The 17,348-nt window shown below is 39.6% G+C and overlaps 1 protein-coding gene across 1 annotated transcript in view; it reads right to left on the bottom strand.

The window, feature by feature from the left end:
- The window catches only part of LOC150087023 (neuropeptide receptor npr-1-like), a 49,316-nt gene extending 32,375 nt beyond the window's left edge, over nt 1–16,941 (bottom strand). Inside the window, exon 1 of the mRNA XM_090372348.1 lies at nt 16,794–16,941. Within this exon, the coding sequence (XP_090228474.1) occupies nt 16,794–16,941 (148 nt within the window). The remainder of the gene's footprint in view (nt 1–16,793) is intronic.
- Nucleotides 16,942–17,348: the final 407 nt, after the last annotated feature.

The raw sequence follows: 17,348 nt of genomic DNA, 5'->3' as shown, positions 1-17,348 counted from the left end.
AGACTCACCACAGTTGGTAGACTCACCAGCCGTCACACCGGATGGAAAAAGACTCGAGTTCGAGTCCCGTCGATGACGAGGAATTTTTAATGGGCCTTTTTCACTACTTGACTGAGTCGGTCTCAGGCGAAGGCAGCATGATTTTTTTTCTCCTGAAAATTCTGGTTTTTCGTTCAGCAAGCAGAAAATCGCCCACAGAACACACACAATTTACAGACAATATGCACGGAGCAATATAGCCTTAGTTTAGTTGTCAGTTTTCCTAAAACCCTTCAATAATAACAACAACTGCATTAGAGGAATGCAAGCGGAATGGGTTACAGGTGACTTTAGTGGCTTCCTTATACGACGACGAGACGGTTGCATGTGTTTTCTTAGGGTGGCAGTAACTTGCTAAAAATGCTGGTTACATTTAAAAATGTCAGATGCAAAAAGTAGAAGTAAAAAGTGCTATTGATTAAAAAAAAATGTTTAATTGCCATGCTGAATTAAGAAAATTGAATTATTAATTTTATATACTGTATTTATTTCAGCAAAATAGCTGAGGTGAAAAACGGGACGAAACAGCGTCCCCAAAACATATTTGGAAAACACCGGGACATTATGCCCAAAATCAGGACATTTCTAGTATTCCTTCAGTCACATTTAAAATACTTTGTTGACTCGACTCGTGCACTTCGTGTCAGAGTGATTCGGACCAGTGAGGGTCCAGCACACTATGTGGATATGTGTTATTGTAAAGGACGGCTCCTAGAACGTTATTTGAACTCCGTCTCTGTCTCTGAAGAACAGTACCACTGTAAAAGGGCCAAATATGTGATTAGTGTGAATTGTGAGTTGTGTTGTTCTGGTCTTTTCGTTACCCAGAAGCATCAGTCACCTGGAAAGATTCCGGGTGAATCTTTCCAGGTGACTGAATCACACCGCGGGATGTGAGCCAGTCCCAATAGAGCACGTATTGTCTCAGTTCGAGACTCTGTCTCACCTGATGTTGGTGAGTCAGATTCCTCCAGGGGAGCCCACTCCGGAGAAGAGGGTGGGGGAAAAGCTGGGAACCTATCCTAGCCAAAAAATAATAATAAACATTAGAACACTACTCTCATCATATACTCCTTCAGTAATACTGTCTCTTGATCTCTTCGTCGTAGCCAAATCCTACTCTCTCACTATACACAATTATTCAAAATCTGCTCGGCAGTTTACAGATGGACAGTACAGACCACCAATAATAGTTACAGTCATTGGCGATAAATCATTCCAACAAACAGGCAAATCACGAAAGATTAATTCTTAGATATGAACCAATTAGATTCTAAACTGTTTAACTAAAGATAGAGGATTCTTCAGTGTGCGATTTTATCCAAATTATGCCAACAATTTACATACAGTTTTTAGCTTCTCACTACCATGTATGTAATATACAATGTTCTTTATTTAATTAGCCCACAGAGGCTAGCATTAGCATTATTAGAGCATATGCTGCAAGAAAGCAAGCTTAAAGCCAAGAAAAAAAAAAAAAACTCTTCCCATTTCACCCATCCAGTCACTCCAAATGTTTGTCTAGTTCTTCCTTGAACTTATTTAAATTGTTGACCTCTGCTACAACAGATAGAAGTTTGTTCCAACTATCAGCTACCTGCTGGCTAAAGGCGAATTTCCGCACATCTATTCTATAATTGTCTTTCCTCAATTTGAATTTATGCCCCCCTCAGGTGAGTAATCTGTGCAAGAGAAAGAATCTAATTAGCATTCAGCTTGCTCAATCCATTCAAGGCCTTATACACCTCAATTAGATCACCTCTCAGGTGCCTAGTCTCCAGAAGCTGCAATTTGCAGTACTTCAAGCCTTCCTTGATAACACCAATCCCTTGTTCTCCTCACCAATCTCGTTGCCCCTCTCTGTACTCGTTCCAGCAGCTCTACTTCTTTCCTAAAATGAGGCCTCCAGACCTGTATACAGTACTCAAGGTGTGGCCTGACAACAAGGGGACAATCATCTCCTTATCCCTGCTAGCAAAATTCCTGTATATCATTGACAAGACACCATGAGCTACTCTCAGCCTGTCTGCTCTGCTCAGAAAGCTTCATATCTGAGTGCACAATAACCCACAGGTCCATTTCATTCTCCATTACTCTGAGTTGATACGTTATTCTGGAGTTACTGCTACCCATATGCAGTACTTTATGTTTGTCAATGTTTAGTGGCCACCTCTCAGCTCATTTGCTCAACTTTTCCAGATCCTGTTTCAGTAGCATACTATCATTACTGTCATTAACAACCATGCCAACCTATGTATCGTCAGCAAACTTAGACATTAACCCTGATATATTAACCATTAACCTTCATCAATATCATTGATAAATACCAAAAACAACAATGGGGCCCAACACATAACCCTTGGGGGACTCCACTAATAACATTAGCCCATGAAGAGCAGTGCCTATTGATAACCACTGTCTTCTACCACTCAACCATCCTTTTATCCATTGTAGCAACTTATCCTTAATGCCATATTTCTCCAATTTGTACAGTAGTCTTCCATGTGCTACAGTATCAAAAGCTTTCCTAAAACCCAAGTATATGATAAAAAAATTATTCTTTGCATCCAATTCCTCTGTGACCACATCATAGTATCCAATCAGATTTGTCAGACAAGACTTCCCCTGAACAAACCCATGCTATCTGAACTAAACTGCTTAACAAACCCGTGCTATCTGAACTATAACTGCAGTCTTGTCTAGATGATCCCGCATCTCTTCCTTAACCAGTAACTCCAGTACTGTCCCTGCAACAGAAGTTGGACTACAGGTCTGTAATAACCCGTGCCACCCTTTGATTCCCCTTTGTGAATTGGGGACCTCCCTGGAGTCCAAGGAAGCTTTCATAATTATTGCTAAGGGTTTGCTTACTTCATTTGCTGCCTCCTTTAATATAACTGGATAGATCTCATCCAGCCCAGGTTTCTTCCTTATGTTTAACTTCAACAATTTCTCCTCCATTTTGCTCTCAGTTATTACAAAATCATTTAGCTCCATGTTAGAGTTTGATAAACATCTGGCCCTCTCCTTGAACAACTCCTCATGTGTGAATGTAGATGCAAAATACTCATTTAGTTTGGCAACTATCTGAGAATGATCATCTGCAGTCAAGCCATTGATGTCAAGTTGGCCAATCTGATTCACCCCCTTACTTTTAGAGTTTATATAAGTTAGGCATGTGGTCTTCGCGAGTAACACAGTGGTTGTAATCACCGTCCTTCCTACAGCAAGTAGAAAAGGCCCGGGTTCAAATTCCGTTAATGATGCAAGGAACTTACTTTTATGGGCCTTTTTCTCATGACTTAGTCAGTCGGTCTCAGCCGAGGACAGCAATGGTCTCCGCTCTCAGGAAACTCCTGTTTTTCTTCCAGCAAAACAGCCAAATCGACCAGAGAACACACACAATTTATGGACATACTACACACTAGTAGTAATGGTGTTTTTTTTTTTTTTTTTTTGTTGTTTTTTTCTAAATATTATTTATGGGAGTGTGTAAAGAAGATTGTGGTGAGATTGGATGCTTAAGGCATCTGATCTAAAAATAATTAATTAGCAAATTATAGTATAAGAAGTACGGAAAGATTTAAAAATATATCGTAAATTGTTTTCCTTACCTTGAAGATAGGAAAGTACTTTACAGAACAGATTACCTAGGATCCACATTTTGGTTGCGCTGTTGTAAATGGCCATCGGGCAACAGATAACGATTACCAGAAGATCAGCAATGCACAGGTTAACAAGTACATGGTGACGGGTTCTTCCTTGTAGTGATTGTTTACTTCTGTATGCAAAGTATACGATAGTGCAGTTTCCTGCCCATCCAACAACGAATACGATCGCGTAAAGACAAATCAAAGCTATCGCAGCTGGATCGTTTATCTTTATTAAGCGGCTTTGGAATTCGTCCATGACGAGAGACCACTGTGTGGTGTTGTCCTCTCGTGCTATCCACGATGTAGTCAGGGGGTTAGTAAAAAACAAAATGGGCTCTTCAGTGGAAGCAGACATAGCTGAAAGAAAATATGGAACTCATGTCACAACTCACATCATATAATAAAGAGCGTTAGTTATGAGAGCTATTAAAAAAAAAGTATCGTGATTGAATGCATAATACTTTCCTATAAATCGTGGCGACCGAAATTCATTAATTGATATTACTAGCATTTTCGAATGTAACATTGAGCCATCCGCTAGTTTTAGTGATTCCTTTATCCATAGCTTGCATCGTTTTAAATCGAATACATGGAAAAAGAATAAAGGATAATAAGTACAAAAATACTAGCAAAAAGTGCTCCTTTTTCAAGTACTGTCAACCAAAATTACTGGTTTAGGATAGACATGAAATTAATGAGGCGATAAAAAAAAATAATAAAAATAAATAAAAACATTCTTTTCTACTTTTTTTTTTTTTTTTTTTTTTTTTTTACTCTTTCGCGTTGGTTCTAAAATATTAAAAATGGTTTTAAAAAAGTTCACATTCCTTGCATCACATACACTTCTTATGAAGTGACCATTTTGTGAATGATACACGTCATGGCCCGATTCGTTCCGCGACTGTTGGCCCTGAAGCATTTATAGCTTTAAAAGGTGTTCTGCAGAACACAAACTCTGTAATCATCACATATGATCTCTTGACTTCTTATCCATACCACTAAACAAACCCTGAGAAGGAAAAATAATTGACGTTGTGAAAACAACTTTTAAAAACAGAGAAAAGGTGATGAAGCGACTTTTTGTTATTTTGGAAATTCAGTTTAATATGTGCTTTGAACAGAGACAGGAATGATGGCAACTTAGAGGATTAACCTCTCATCCCTGTAAGTGCATTTTAGTTTTCACGAATATATTCTCGATATTCTTTGATCAGCTCTCGTATTAATAATAAGGCTCTTTTCTTAAGAAAAGGTCCAAAAATTTGAACAATGAATGATCTTAAGTGTAACATGAAATTTGAGTTAATAATGATAGGACAGGAAGAATAAACTTTTTTTTTTTCTCACTGAAATAGTGAAACGTCCTTTATAAAGTCCATATCGGAAGGTTGTTTATCCTCACTCAAGGCGGAATTTATCGGGCTCTTTGGCTCCAAGGTCGCGGGACCTCCAGACCAATGCAATTACTGTAAGCAGAAGTTTTTAGCTTTTAATGTTTATGTGCATCTGAGCACCATACTACTTAATATGGCATTATCACATCGTTTGAAACGGGTTCAGATCATATTACTGAAAATCAAAACTCCGAATTTGTCGAAACGACAACAGCATTCGATATGTTAACAGTTCAAAACGCTCATAACTTATTATACTTGTTGGGGAGCGGGATCTACACCGTAACAGGTAATGGTACCAAGGGCACACGGTAGTTATGCTATTATTACTGTTGGTCAAGTTACCCTCTGACTATCCTACAGGTGTTCAGGATTGCTATTTTCTGAAGTTACTTGTAGGAAGTTACTCCTCTGGGAGACCTATTGCTACTAGGCTTTTCTGTAGGGTGTTTGGCACCATACCGGTGGTTGACACCGAGATCGGGATGATCGCTACTTGTTCCATATTCCACATCTCCTTAATCTCCTGGCGCAGGTCTGTAATTATTATTATTATTATTATTATTATTATTATTATTATTATTATTAAAAAAAAAAAAAAAAAAAAACCTTTTCTCTTTTTTATTAAATTCCCCACCCCCGGTAACGGGTACTGGTACGAAGTGCTTGGGGTGTTTATTTGGGTCCGGTTACTATTATTATTATCATCGTTGTTGTTACCGATGGTATCTTACTGTCCTACAGGGCTTGAGGATCGTGGCATTCTGTGGTTCCATGTAAGTGTTTTCTGGGAGGCCTATTGTTGCTAGGTTCTTATGGAGGCTCTTTGGCACAATGCCAGTGGTTGACACCATTGATCGGGATGGTCCTTACTTGTTCCACATGTCACATACTCGAATCTTTGACTTCCTGATCTTTTACTTGTATGTGTTTTGGTGGTTGTTGGTGTTGGTCGTTGCTATTTCGATCAGGTAGGTAGCTATTTCCTTCTTGTCAACGAAGGTTATGTCTGGTTTGTTGTGAGAGATCGTGTTGTCCCTAATGATGGACGGTCCCAGTGTAGTCCGTGATGAGGGGTCACTAGTACGGTCCGAGGCTCGTACTTGTAATACGGTGGTATTTTTGCGCTACCTTCTGATGCATTATCCCGGCCACCTGGTCGTGTCTATGAGTATACTCCATCTGGGTGATCACACTGCATTCTGCGGTGATGTTCTGAATTGTTTCTGGGGCTAGGTGACATCGTCGACGTGTTATCTGTTACTCCTGGGTATTTGGCGATGTAGTTCCTGGTGTTGATTACCTGGTCTTGGATTGCCAGCATGAATCTTTCGGTCTCGGGGAAGAGCCTTCCGTTCATGAGCCAAGCGTTGTAAGCCATCTTATCTACAGTCTTGATGGAGGGTTTGCTTGGAATATCTCTTTCGTCGATTTTTCTGTCTGTGTGTTGAGTGTCCATTTGTTGAGCTTGAGTGTTGTGCACAGTTTGTCTACCTTTTTTTTAGGGCTTGGTAGATTGGTGCCGTGTTTTCCTGGAAGTAATCCGCACGTTCTTAATCGCCTTCTTCCCTTGTTCAATGAGGTTAGTTAATCCTCTCCCTTCTCCTTTACGGGCTATATATAGTCAGTCTCCCGATGGCCGACTTCGGGTAGTGTTGGCGGCTCTTGCTCATCATTATCCTGATCGATCTCATAATATCCTCCAGCTTGGTGTTGGCCCAATCTATGATCCCGAAGGAGTATTAGTACTGGGACTTCATAAGTGCTTATGGCTGTGACCATATTCCCGCCATTCAGCTTTGTTTTTTTTTTAGCAGACTTTTCAGTCTCTGATGGTATTTCTCTGAGAGACTGGCCTTGATGACCTTGTGTTCTAACTGGTGGACTTGCATCATCCCCAGATATTTGTATGTCTCTTCCTCTGTCATGGCTTCAATCTCTTCAGCTAGTAGTTTCTTTCTACTGGATGCCAAATTGCATCCTGTCAGTGATGTCAGTGCTGAACTCTTCAATGATTCGGAATAATTGTTGGAGTTGATTTTCGGTTGAGGCATAGAATTTGATGTCATCCAAGTACATCAGGTGAGTGAGGATATACAGTTTCTTCCTCCTTACTTTTAGGGTATATCCGTACTTGTTATTGAGCATTGTGGACAGTGGGTTAAGCGCTAGGCAGAATTATAGTGGATTCAGAGCATCTTCCTGGAAGAATCCTCTTCTGATGGGTATTGGTCTGGACGTGATGTTCTCGGCCTTGATGGTAGTCATCCATTTTGCCGTGGTTGCATCTAGGATGTGTGCCAGTGTCTAGTTGATGTTGTAGATCTTCAGTGTCTTTATCAGCGAGCTGTTGGCCACGGAGTCGAAGGCCTTGGATAGTCGATGTAGGCCGTATACAGGTTGTGGTGCTTCTTCTAGGCTTGTTCCATAACTGTAGTGTCAATAGTCAGTTGCTCATTGCATCCTCTGCTCATCTGCTTACATCTCTTCTGTTGCTTGGCCATGACGTTCTGACTCTAATGGCTGATATCTCCTTAGTTACGCAGCAGGTCAGGATCTTGTACAACGTTGGGAGACAGGTGATTGGTCTGTATTTTGCCGGGTTTGTGGTGTCTTTGGGTGCTTACACGTAGAACGCAGGTAGCCGCTTACCAGAAACCAGCAGCGACATAAAGTGGAAACTTCTCGCTATCTATAAACACCTAGAAAAGAGTTGACCAGTGCAACTTCTCGGTATGAACACATAGAAAGCAGTTGACCAGTGCAACTTCTACCTGTAAGCACCCTTAGGGTGCTTACAGATAGAATGCAGTTAACCGCTTACTGGAACCAGCAGCGACATGCAGATGAAGCTTCTCACTGGCTATGAACACAATAGAAAGCAGATGACCAGTGCAAAACTTTACCCCATCGCATGCCGAGAAGTTGCACTGGTCAACTGTTTTCTACGTGTTCATAGCCAGTGAGAAGTTTCCACTTTATGTTGTTGCTGGTTTCCGGTAAGCAGCTACCTGCGTTCTACTTGTAAGCGCCCTTTTTCTTGGCCTGCAGGTAGGTGATTCCTTGAGTCAGAGACTCTGGGATTGTGTCAGGGTGCGTTATTATCTGCGTGAACTGCTCTGCTATGTACCTGTGTGTGCAGCTGAATTTCTTGTACAGTAATTGTGCATGTTATCTATTCCTGGAGTTCGCCAACTGTGGGACTTCCTGATCGAATGTAGTACATATTCTATTCCATCGGAATCTCCCATTCTCTCTCATTTCTGGCATGTCCTTGGTTTTCTTTCTTTCTAAATTTATCCAAGGTTCACGGCCGTTATGGCTAACTACACTGCTCCACAGGTTTCCCAGAACTAGAGTACTTATTATCTTTCTATACATTAAATTAATTTTCCTCCTAGTGATATTTATTTAGCCAATGGGAGAAGAAAGATGCGGGTTACGTATTAATACGTAACAAATACAAAAATACGTAAACAGAAGCTTGTCTTTCTGTGGTAAGGCAAACTTCTCTTTAAGCCTGATCATGCGCTATGTTTATCTAACGACCACGCGGTGCCATTCTTGATTTCCATATGTAACGTATTTATTTAAATAAACTAAATGCAACAAGGCATAATATTTTAAGGGTTTAAGATTATATATATATATATATAATATTGGTGTAGATACACCATAGATAACTCTTAAATTGTCAAACCAAATTATTATATTAGGGATTACATTTTATCATATGTAAGAAATATGCTTTTATATATAGTATGTAAATTGCGTGTGTTCTCTGATCGATTTGCCTGTTTTGTAGATAACTCTTCGGGTGGTTTATTATATTTAGGCCACCCGAATAATTAAATTCATCTGCCGTGCTGTGTCTTACGTCTGTTAATTGCGTGTGTTCTATGGTCGATTTGTCTGTTTGCTGGACGAAAAATCCCAGTTACTGGGGAAAAAAAACCTTGCTATCTACGCCTGAGACTGACTAACTCAGCCACGTAGTGAAAAAAAGCCCATTAAAGTTCCTCGCGTCATCGATGGGATTCGAACCCAGTGTGGGGAGGATGGTGACGATACCACTGTGCTACCTGCGCAGACAGATAACTCTTAAAGAAAAACTACGACCGTAGTGTGAAAGACACCCACCAATGAAAAGCCAACTAACTTTGAAACAGTGCGGCTGAGTGGTGGTGCCCGCCGAGAATAAATGACAGTAGTCTTCTCTATTAGTGAAGCATTACTTATTCGAGGTAGTGCAATACATGGTAGCGTTTTGTGAAGGATGAGCACAATATGAGATACAGATGAAATGATGCCTTTCGCACTACGATCGTAGTTTTTCTTCAAGAGTTGTCTATGGTGTATCTACACCGATATATAGATATAGTAACGTATTTATGTATTCATAGATGAGAAAGAGACACACAGTGTCGAAAGCTTCTGTAAGTATTTTATTTTATCAAAAGAAGCCAGCGCAGCCCCCTAATTATTATTAATTTGTTTCCGAAGAAATCTCCCTTTGCAGCTAGCGGACATACAGAACTTTAAATAAATAATGGCAGACAAATGCATTGTGTACAGAGTTCAGATACAATACAAGGCCTTAAACAGCCTCTGGTAAAGATATATAAACATAAAAACTCGCATGCAACAAAGCATGAATAGAGCGACATCTCCTAGAGATTCACATAGAGCATGACGAGGGCATACATATCTACAAGAGTGGAAGATCTGTCCTTGCAGAGCTTCTCAACGTCTATGGATAACCTATTAAATATTTCGATGGAGTTAAGTGGAAACATATTGTCCAGGGAGGACATGCTACGTAGCGTTGATCTGTATGGGGTGCGTTGGTCTGGCATCTATTTCTATCTGACGGTCTGGCGATGAAATCCCAAATATTAGGTGAGCTCAGTTTTCTGGATAGAAGCTGAGAGAAGGTAACTAGGTTCCTAGAGATGATGTGATACCTCCAAGGAAGCATATTAAGATTGGTGACCAGAACAGCTTTTGAGATTGTAAGCGTTAGACTAGCAATCTTATTTAGCCATTTTAAAATCCAGTATTCCCGGGATAAGAACCTGGTTTGGTAAGATGAGGGTGCAGAGGACAATATAGTTGAGGCATATAAAGGAATTTGGATTATGCATCAAAGAACGTAATTGATGATAAGGTGCGGATTGTGAAAATTAGAAATCTATGTTTCATTGCCCATAAAGCCGCATATGTTTTCATTCTAGTAGCATTAAAATGAGGCAAGAACGTAAGGTTTTTGTCCCAGATAACACCAAAATCCTTATGTTGGGTGACTTTTTTAACTTGGGAGTTCGCTATAATGATGCTCACATCATTGATGTTTCTCTTCTTGGTGATAGAGTTGTGCGGTTTTCTTTTTGTTAATGGAGAGCCCAATCTCATGAAGGTAATTTTCCAGTTCATGTAGCTGTCGGTTGGAGCTCATAGTGGTAGACTGGAGATACTGGGGGTATTTTGTAACGATGAACTTTAAATCATCGGCGTACGTGATCAAGTTAGCATGATTTGCGAGGGAGGGTTCTAAAGATGCGGCGAAGAGGGCGGCAAAGATAACATCCCCTTGAGGGAGCACTCTGGAGAAGAGTATTAGTATCAGTATCAGTAACGGCCGCATGGTGCAAGAAAGCCTATGGCTTATGCTGCACCAGCCAAAAAAAAAAAAAAAAAAAAAAAAAAATTAAAAAAAATAAATCCGAACAGAACAATGATAAAAACAAAAAAATAAAAATAAATAAATAAATAATAATAATTAATAAAATAAAAAATAAATAAAAAGGAAATTAAACCTATCATCCTATGTGCTTCCCTTACCCGAAAGTACTATCCAGATGACCTTTGAATTTCCCCAAACTGTCGGCCTCTACCACCCATGAAGGCAACTTATTCCAGTAATTTATAACTCGCTGGCTAAAATAGAACTTCCTGCAATCCAATCTAAACATTTCCCCCCGTAACTTGAATTTATGTCCCCTAGTTCTAGCATCATTTATAATCTTGAAAATTTTGTCCTCATTCATTTTACTGATGCCTCTCAGAGCCTTAAACACCTCAATCAAATCTCCTCTAAGGTGTCCAGTTTCCAAACTCTGCAACCCACATATTCGAAGTCTTTCTTCATAAGGACGCCCTTTTGCCGATCTCACCAGGCGAGTTACCCTTCTTTGCACCCTTTCAAGAAGCTCGATGTCTTTCTTCAGGTGCGGTCTCCATACTTGAACACAGTATTCCAAGTGTGGTCTAACATAAGCCTTATATAATGGGATAAAGAGAATCTGGTGATGATGGTTTTGATTTCTGATATATATAGTCCTAAACTGTAGGAGCTTCTTAAGAAGAATTAAAATGTGGCCAGAGATTTTGAAGTAATCGCACAGTATGGCATATAATGCGTGAATGGACAGATTGTCGAAAGCCGCCTTAATGTCGAGGAACACCATATCAAGTTGCTCTTTGTTGCTTAAGGTACATTCAATTCTGAAAAGTTTCCATGAAGTTGGTGATCGTGGATCGTCCAGGTAATGGAGGTATGTGGCCAAACATATAATGGGTGAGAGCAGGGAGTTTGGATTTTTCCATCATTTTAAGGAAGTTGCATCCTACAGCATTTTTTCGGTAATAGTTAGATTTTGGGTTAGACTATTTTAGGACTGGAGGAACATAATGTGTTCCAAATGGTAAGGTAAGCTGTTTCGAGGATGGAGTTGTATGCATCAAGCAGGAGATTGATGAGAGGATACACTGCATAATTTAATAATAAAAATAAGGAATCCATCCGAGAAAGTGGTGGACTTGTTGGGACGACTGTTGTTGACCTCAAAAAAACGTTTCTTTGTAATGGCTAATTTGTCCAGTGCTGTTTGGTTAGCTGGTGGATTAACCTGAATAAAGGGTGTGGGGGCAGGCAGGTGCTTAGTTTCGAGTAAGTTAGTCCATGGGAGGAAGACGCCAGTCATCATGGGGATTGTTGGTTCTTGTTGGTATAGATTCTTTCCCTAATTTTTATTCTGTGTGCAATCCAATCTTTCTGTGCTATTTTTACTGCGCAGGAAGCGTGCCCGATGTTTTTTTTATAGAGCTGGTAATGAGCTTGATCCCGTGTCCTTTGCCATTTCCTGTATAGTTTCTGTTTCATGATGAAGGCGCGTTTTGCGTCGCTGGTAAACCAATTCTTGGTTCTGGAAGACAATCGGACGGATTTGGAAGCCTCTTCACGGGCGATGTCCTTTAACAAGTTAGCTAAATTGGTAAGCGTTTTATCAGGATGGCTAGCAGCAATTTCTGATTGGGTGGTACGTTTCCTTTCTTCTCCTCTTGACCTATTTTCCTGTAGAAGGCTCTCTTTTTATCAAATGTACAAATTTGTACTGTTGTATTTTCTTCTGGACACTCTCCCTGTAAGTGAAGTCTCTTGCTGAGTGCCAGGAGTTTCTGCTTGAGGGTGTCAAATTATCCTTAGATCCTCTGATTATAGGTGTCGTGTTTGCTGTGGGTGTTGACTTCTTGAGGACGGCCCTCACTTTTCTGCTGAGCTTCTTACTTCTGTTACACCGTTGGTATTGGGTCAGTTATCCTATCTTCACTCATATCTTCTGCTATAGCCTTCTTTCCCCGGATGGTCGTTCCCTGTCTTTGCGTTTTGTGTTATGTTGGTCTCTAGTTTCCCTTTCATTAAACCTGCTGGCTGCTACAGCGACACAGTAAATAGTTGCTGTGCGGATGGTGCCTAGTGTTACTTCGTTGTTGTTAAGATAATCTGGTATTATTTGCTTATTGAGCTGGTCTGTGATTTGTGTCTGCGTGGGTAGCACAGTGGTATCGTCACCGTCCTCCCCACACCGGGTGGAAAAGGCCCGGGTTCGAATCCCGTCGATGACGCGAGGAACTTTAGTGGGCTTTTTCACTCCGTGGCTGAGTTAGTCGGTCTCAGGCGTAGATAGCAAGGTTTTTTCCCTCAGAAACTGGGGTTTTTTCGTCCAGCAAAACAGGCAAATCGACCAGAGAACACATGCAATTTACAGACACGAATACGGGTTAATGTAATCATTTACGGGTAACCCTAATATAGTAATTTAATTTTTTTTTTTTTTTTTGTCTGTGATTTGCCACAGGATTCTGTTGGGTCTCCACTTCAGTATAGTGTAAGTCTGAAAGCCATATCAGAATTCGAAGGAATGGGGTCCATTCCTTCGAATTCTGATATGGCTTTCTTCCACTCCTCTTCTGTTCTGGATATTGCGATCTGGTCTGTGTCCACTTCAACCTCTCCGGGTTGTAGTTCTTGTACTTGCTGTTCCTCGTCTAGGTTGGGAATTCAGAACCATGGGGATTAGTTTACAAAATCTCCAGAAACAAATTAATCTGTGGAGAAGCGTACAATACAGTAAGAATAAATGGTGCAGAATCTGAGGACTGGAGCTCTACGGTACATGTTAGTGTCAAGTCTATTCCCTAATGATATTCCAGAGTTGGATACACTGGATCAGGGTCAGATACGTCTTGACAATAGTATGTATATGGGTTCAACTGATATTGAGTGTTTTAATCTGTTGGAGTTGGGTTCTGCCATAGCTAAACAGCAAGAAATTCCCCGGAATTGACCTTGTGGAGAACCTTGTTATCGTCAAGTTTTTCGACTTATACCCACAAGTACTGCTAAATCTCATAAACAAATGCCTCCTGGAAGAGTTCTTTCCAAATTAGTGGAAATTGACACTGCTCAAGATTCTTCTCAAGCCAGGGGAAAAAATATCCTATCCTCGTGCTTACAGGCCAATTTCCTTACTTGCTAATCTCGGAAAGCTATTAGAACGTCTTCTGGCTCCCAGAATACTAAAGAAATTTGAGGAAAACCAATTATAATCAGTTTGGCTTCAAGAAAGAGAGGCCCACTGACGATGCTATTCTTACATTGACCAACTTTATGCAGAAATCATCTTCTAAATATGTTTTGGCAATTTTTGTGGACTTTGAGGGCGTTTTCGACTCCCTCTGGTGGGAGAGCGCCCTCAGGTCTTTAAGGTTGGCTAAATGTGAAAATTATGTTTACAGGGTACTGAGGTCATACTTTAATGAGAGATACATCATGGTCAAGGCAAAGCATCTGTCTTATGCCCAGGTTTTGAGAGGATGCCTCCAGGGGTCGGTGTTGGGGCCTCTCCTCTGGAATGCCGTATTAGATCAATGACACGAGGATTCGCTAAAGGTGGCCTACGCTGATGGCGTCGTGATTGCTATAGGAGGAAGGTCACGTAAAGTATTATAGGACAAAATTAAACCTATCTTAGATGATTTGGGGGCATGGGCAGAAATCAGCAAGCTCAAGATATTTCCCACTAAAACAAATTTCATGACATTTAAAAACCATTTTAATTATGGAACAACACCAAGGATTCAACTGAACGGTTTGCAGATACCCTATGTTTCTCAAAACAGATATCTCGGCATAATCTTCGATGATGAATTAACCTTTCTCCCTTATGTCACCAAACTGAATGAAAAAATTAGAAATTTTACTGCTTCGGTCATAAGAATCTCCAAAAGAGACTGGGGTTTGAATAAAAAGACCATGAAGCTATATGATAAAACAATATTTCTGCCTATAGTTTCGTACGCAGCAGGTATTTGGCATCAGAACATCGTTAAGGTCAAAATCAAAAATAAACTTAACCAGTATCAATTCTAAGAACAGTGCTTTTGGCACTAAATAATGTCCCTTGTACAGTATTAAACAACGCCCTCTAAATCCTTGGAGGAGAACTGCCTTTAGATTTATTTATCTTGTACAGTGGCATGACTTATAAACGTAAAGGACTGCAAGTATCTATTATGGGAATTACAACAGACCCAGTTACTAACTTGAAGACTGAATGGAAAAGGTTATGGAGTGAGGTGGTTAGTATTTGGCAAAGTAGATGGAATGAGTCTATGCATAGTGAATTCACAAAGAAGTACTGTATATTGAAAATGTTGAGTTGTTGAGTTTGCACCGTAAACCATGAAACTTACCGTTTCATGGTTTACGGTGTATTTGTTAACAGGCCATGGATCTTTGAGGGCCAAACTTTTCGACAGATGTTTGGAGCCGGATCTTATTTGCACCTGTGGTCAAATGGAGGACTCGATCCATGTTTTACTACTTTGTCCGCAGTATACAGACCATTGCTACTTAATCAGGTTCCAGGTGTAGCTGAGGAGAATGTGAAAATACTAGTTGAGAACAAAACATACTTTGAGACTTTCCAGACCGTTGCAGAATCGGTCTTTAAGAAAAGACTTGAACAAAGAACTCAAATTCAAACTGGAATAGATATCTGACAGCTGAGAAGTTGATTAAAAAAAATATATATATATGTTTTGGTTCGTCGGATCTGACAAATAACATCTTAGTATTATGGAAATAGACACCACTATAGAGCACCTTGTGTGAGTTGTTGGAGAAAATAGATGATATAATCTTTGTCTATCACTCTTATAAGCTACTTGAAATGATGTCTCTATGTTCACAAAATGGAGGAGAGCACTTTATAATGGAGGATTGCATATTAAATGCTTCCATTTTGTTCTTTAGCGCCATCTACAATTTATATGGCTTTAAAATAGCAAATAAAGTTGTTTAGAGTGTTTCAAATAAATATATGAACTAAATGCGAAAATTTAAGAAATTTGGCTATTTTGGGCTGTCTTTAGTGAGCTATAACTTAACTACTATTGGACCCTTTCACCTGAAACTCAATATACAGAACATTATTCTTGTATTTCTTAATTTTATTAAATTTTGCACCGCCCTTGGTGATTTTTTTAGGAGTTACGGTTAACCCATCTTAAATAATTCCAAAACTCTACGCAACTTTTCATCCTGGATGGGACGTTGAGATTTTTACTGAAATACATATAAATCTGAAAGTTTTTTTAAATTTAAAAATGCTTTTAACAGTGGTTTTCAGATAGAATTGAAGCAAAACAATTGTGAAAGACCTTCTGAAAAGGAATAAAAAGTTTATTTAGAATTTTTACAAGGAAATCAGTGGAGGTACATGTCTTAATGTTTTTTGGTCTTCCTTATGAACAAGAATAATGAAGCTATTTTAATATCTTGAGTGTTATTTTGGCATACGGCTTTTTAGAGATTTTTGTTAAATTTAAAGAATAACTGATATAAGACTAAACAAACAAGAACTTTTATAAGACACCTAGTTTATAATTATCCTTCGACAGTGGTCTCCTTGTGGCTGTCTGTCAATAACATTTTACACTTGTGGATGGTTGCTAATGGATCTGATTGTTATTTATGGTAGAACATTTTACTGTATAAATTGGAGTAAATTGCAGCGTATAGGTTGAACTGACTAACAAAACTTAAGAATAGAAGAACCTTGCAATGTTTTTTGGGTATTCTCAGTGACAATGGTCTCATTGTGACTATTGTTTCTCCTGGTCTCATTTTTAGCAAACTAACGATTAAGAATAGAAAAACCTAACAGTGAAGAAGTAATCACGCAATGATAATGGTCTCATGATGACTATTATTCCTTTCTGGCCTCATGATAGCCTCTTCTCAACACTTTAAGACGAGTGTTGTGTTTACTACAGATGAAATCAATTTAGAATTGAAATGGCAGTTTTGGATATTGCCTTGGGCAGCAGTCTCCTTGTGGCTGCCTATCTAATTAAATCATACCTTCTGGACTGATATATTGCTCTGGACTTGCTTCTGACTGAGGGCCATGCTCTGGTTGTGGAGAGTAGGCTGAAAGGTTTGGGACTAAAATAAGACCCTGTAGGGCCTGTTTCGTTATAAGACCCTGTAGAGCTGTATCTGATGTCATTGATTTCATGGCAACTGATGCATCATCATTGTATCATATTAAGTATAAATAGAATAACTTGTTGTAAGATATGTAAATTTAATTGTATTTCTAGGATTTAGAGTTAAAATTCTAGTATCTTGTACAAATGTAAATATTTAATTCCATAAGTTTATTTGAGTTTTGGAGTTTTTCAACTTGGCTCGTATCTACTGAGCCTTGGATATATTTCCATTAGGTTTTTTTTTTTTTTTTTTTGCTAGCTTCGTATTTTGGGTAACTTGGAAGCGGGATTGCTGGCACTATCTCCGCTGGGTACGGCATTTGTGCACAAGGCACTAAAGGTGATAGTAGACCCAGGCCCGACTTCCTGGTGCGGAGCAGGCACCGGGCAGTGGCTGCCTGGGTGTTGGCTGCTCCCTGGTGGC

This window comes from Mastigoproctus giganteus, chromosome 4 (assembly GCF_048544385.1).
Source record: "Mastigoproctus giganteus isolate SK-2022 chromosome 4, ASM4854438v1, whole genome shotgun sequence".
Lineage (NCBI taxonomy): Eukaryota > Metazoa > Arthropoda > Arachnida > Uropygi > Thelyphonidae > Mastigoproctus > Mastigoproctus giganteus.
The sequence above is the reverse complement of the archived record's forward strand: the minus strand, read 5'-3'. Positions and strand labels throughout refer to the sequence as shown.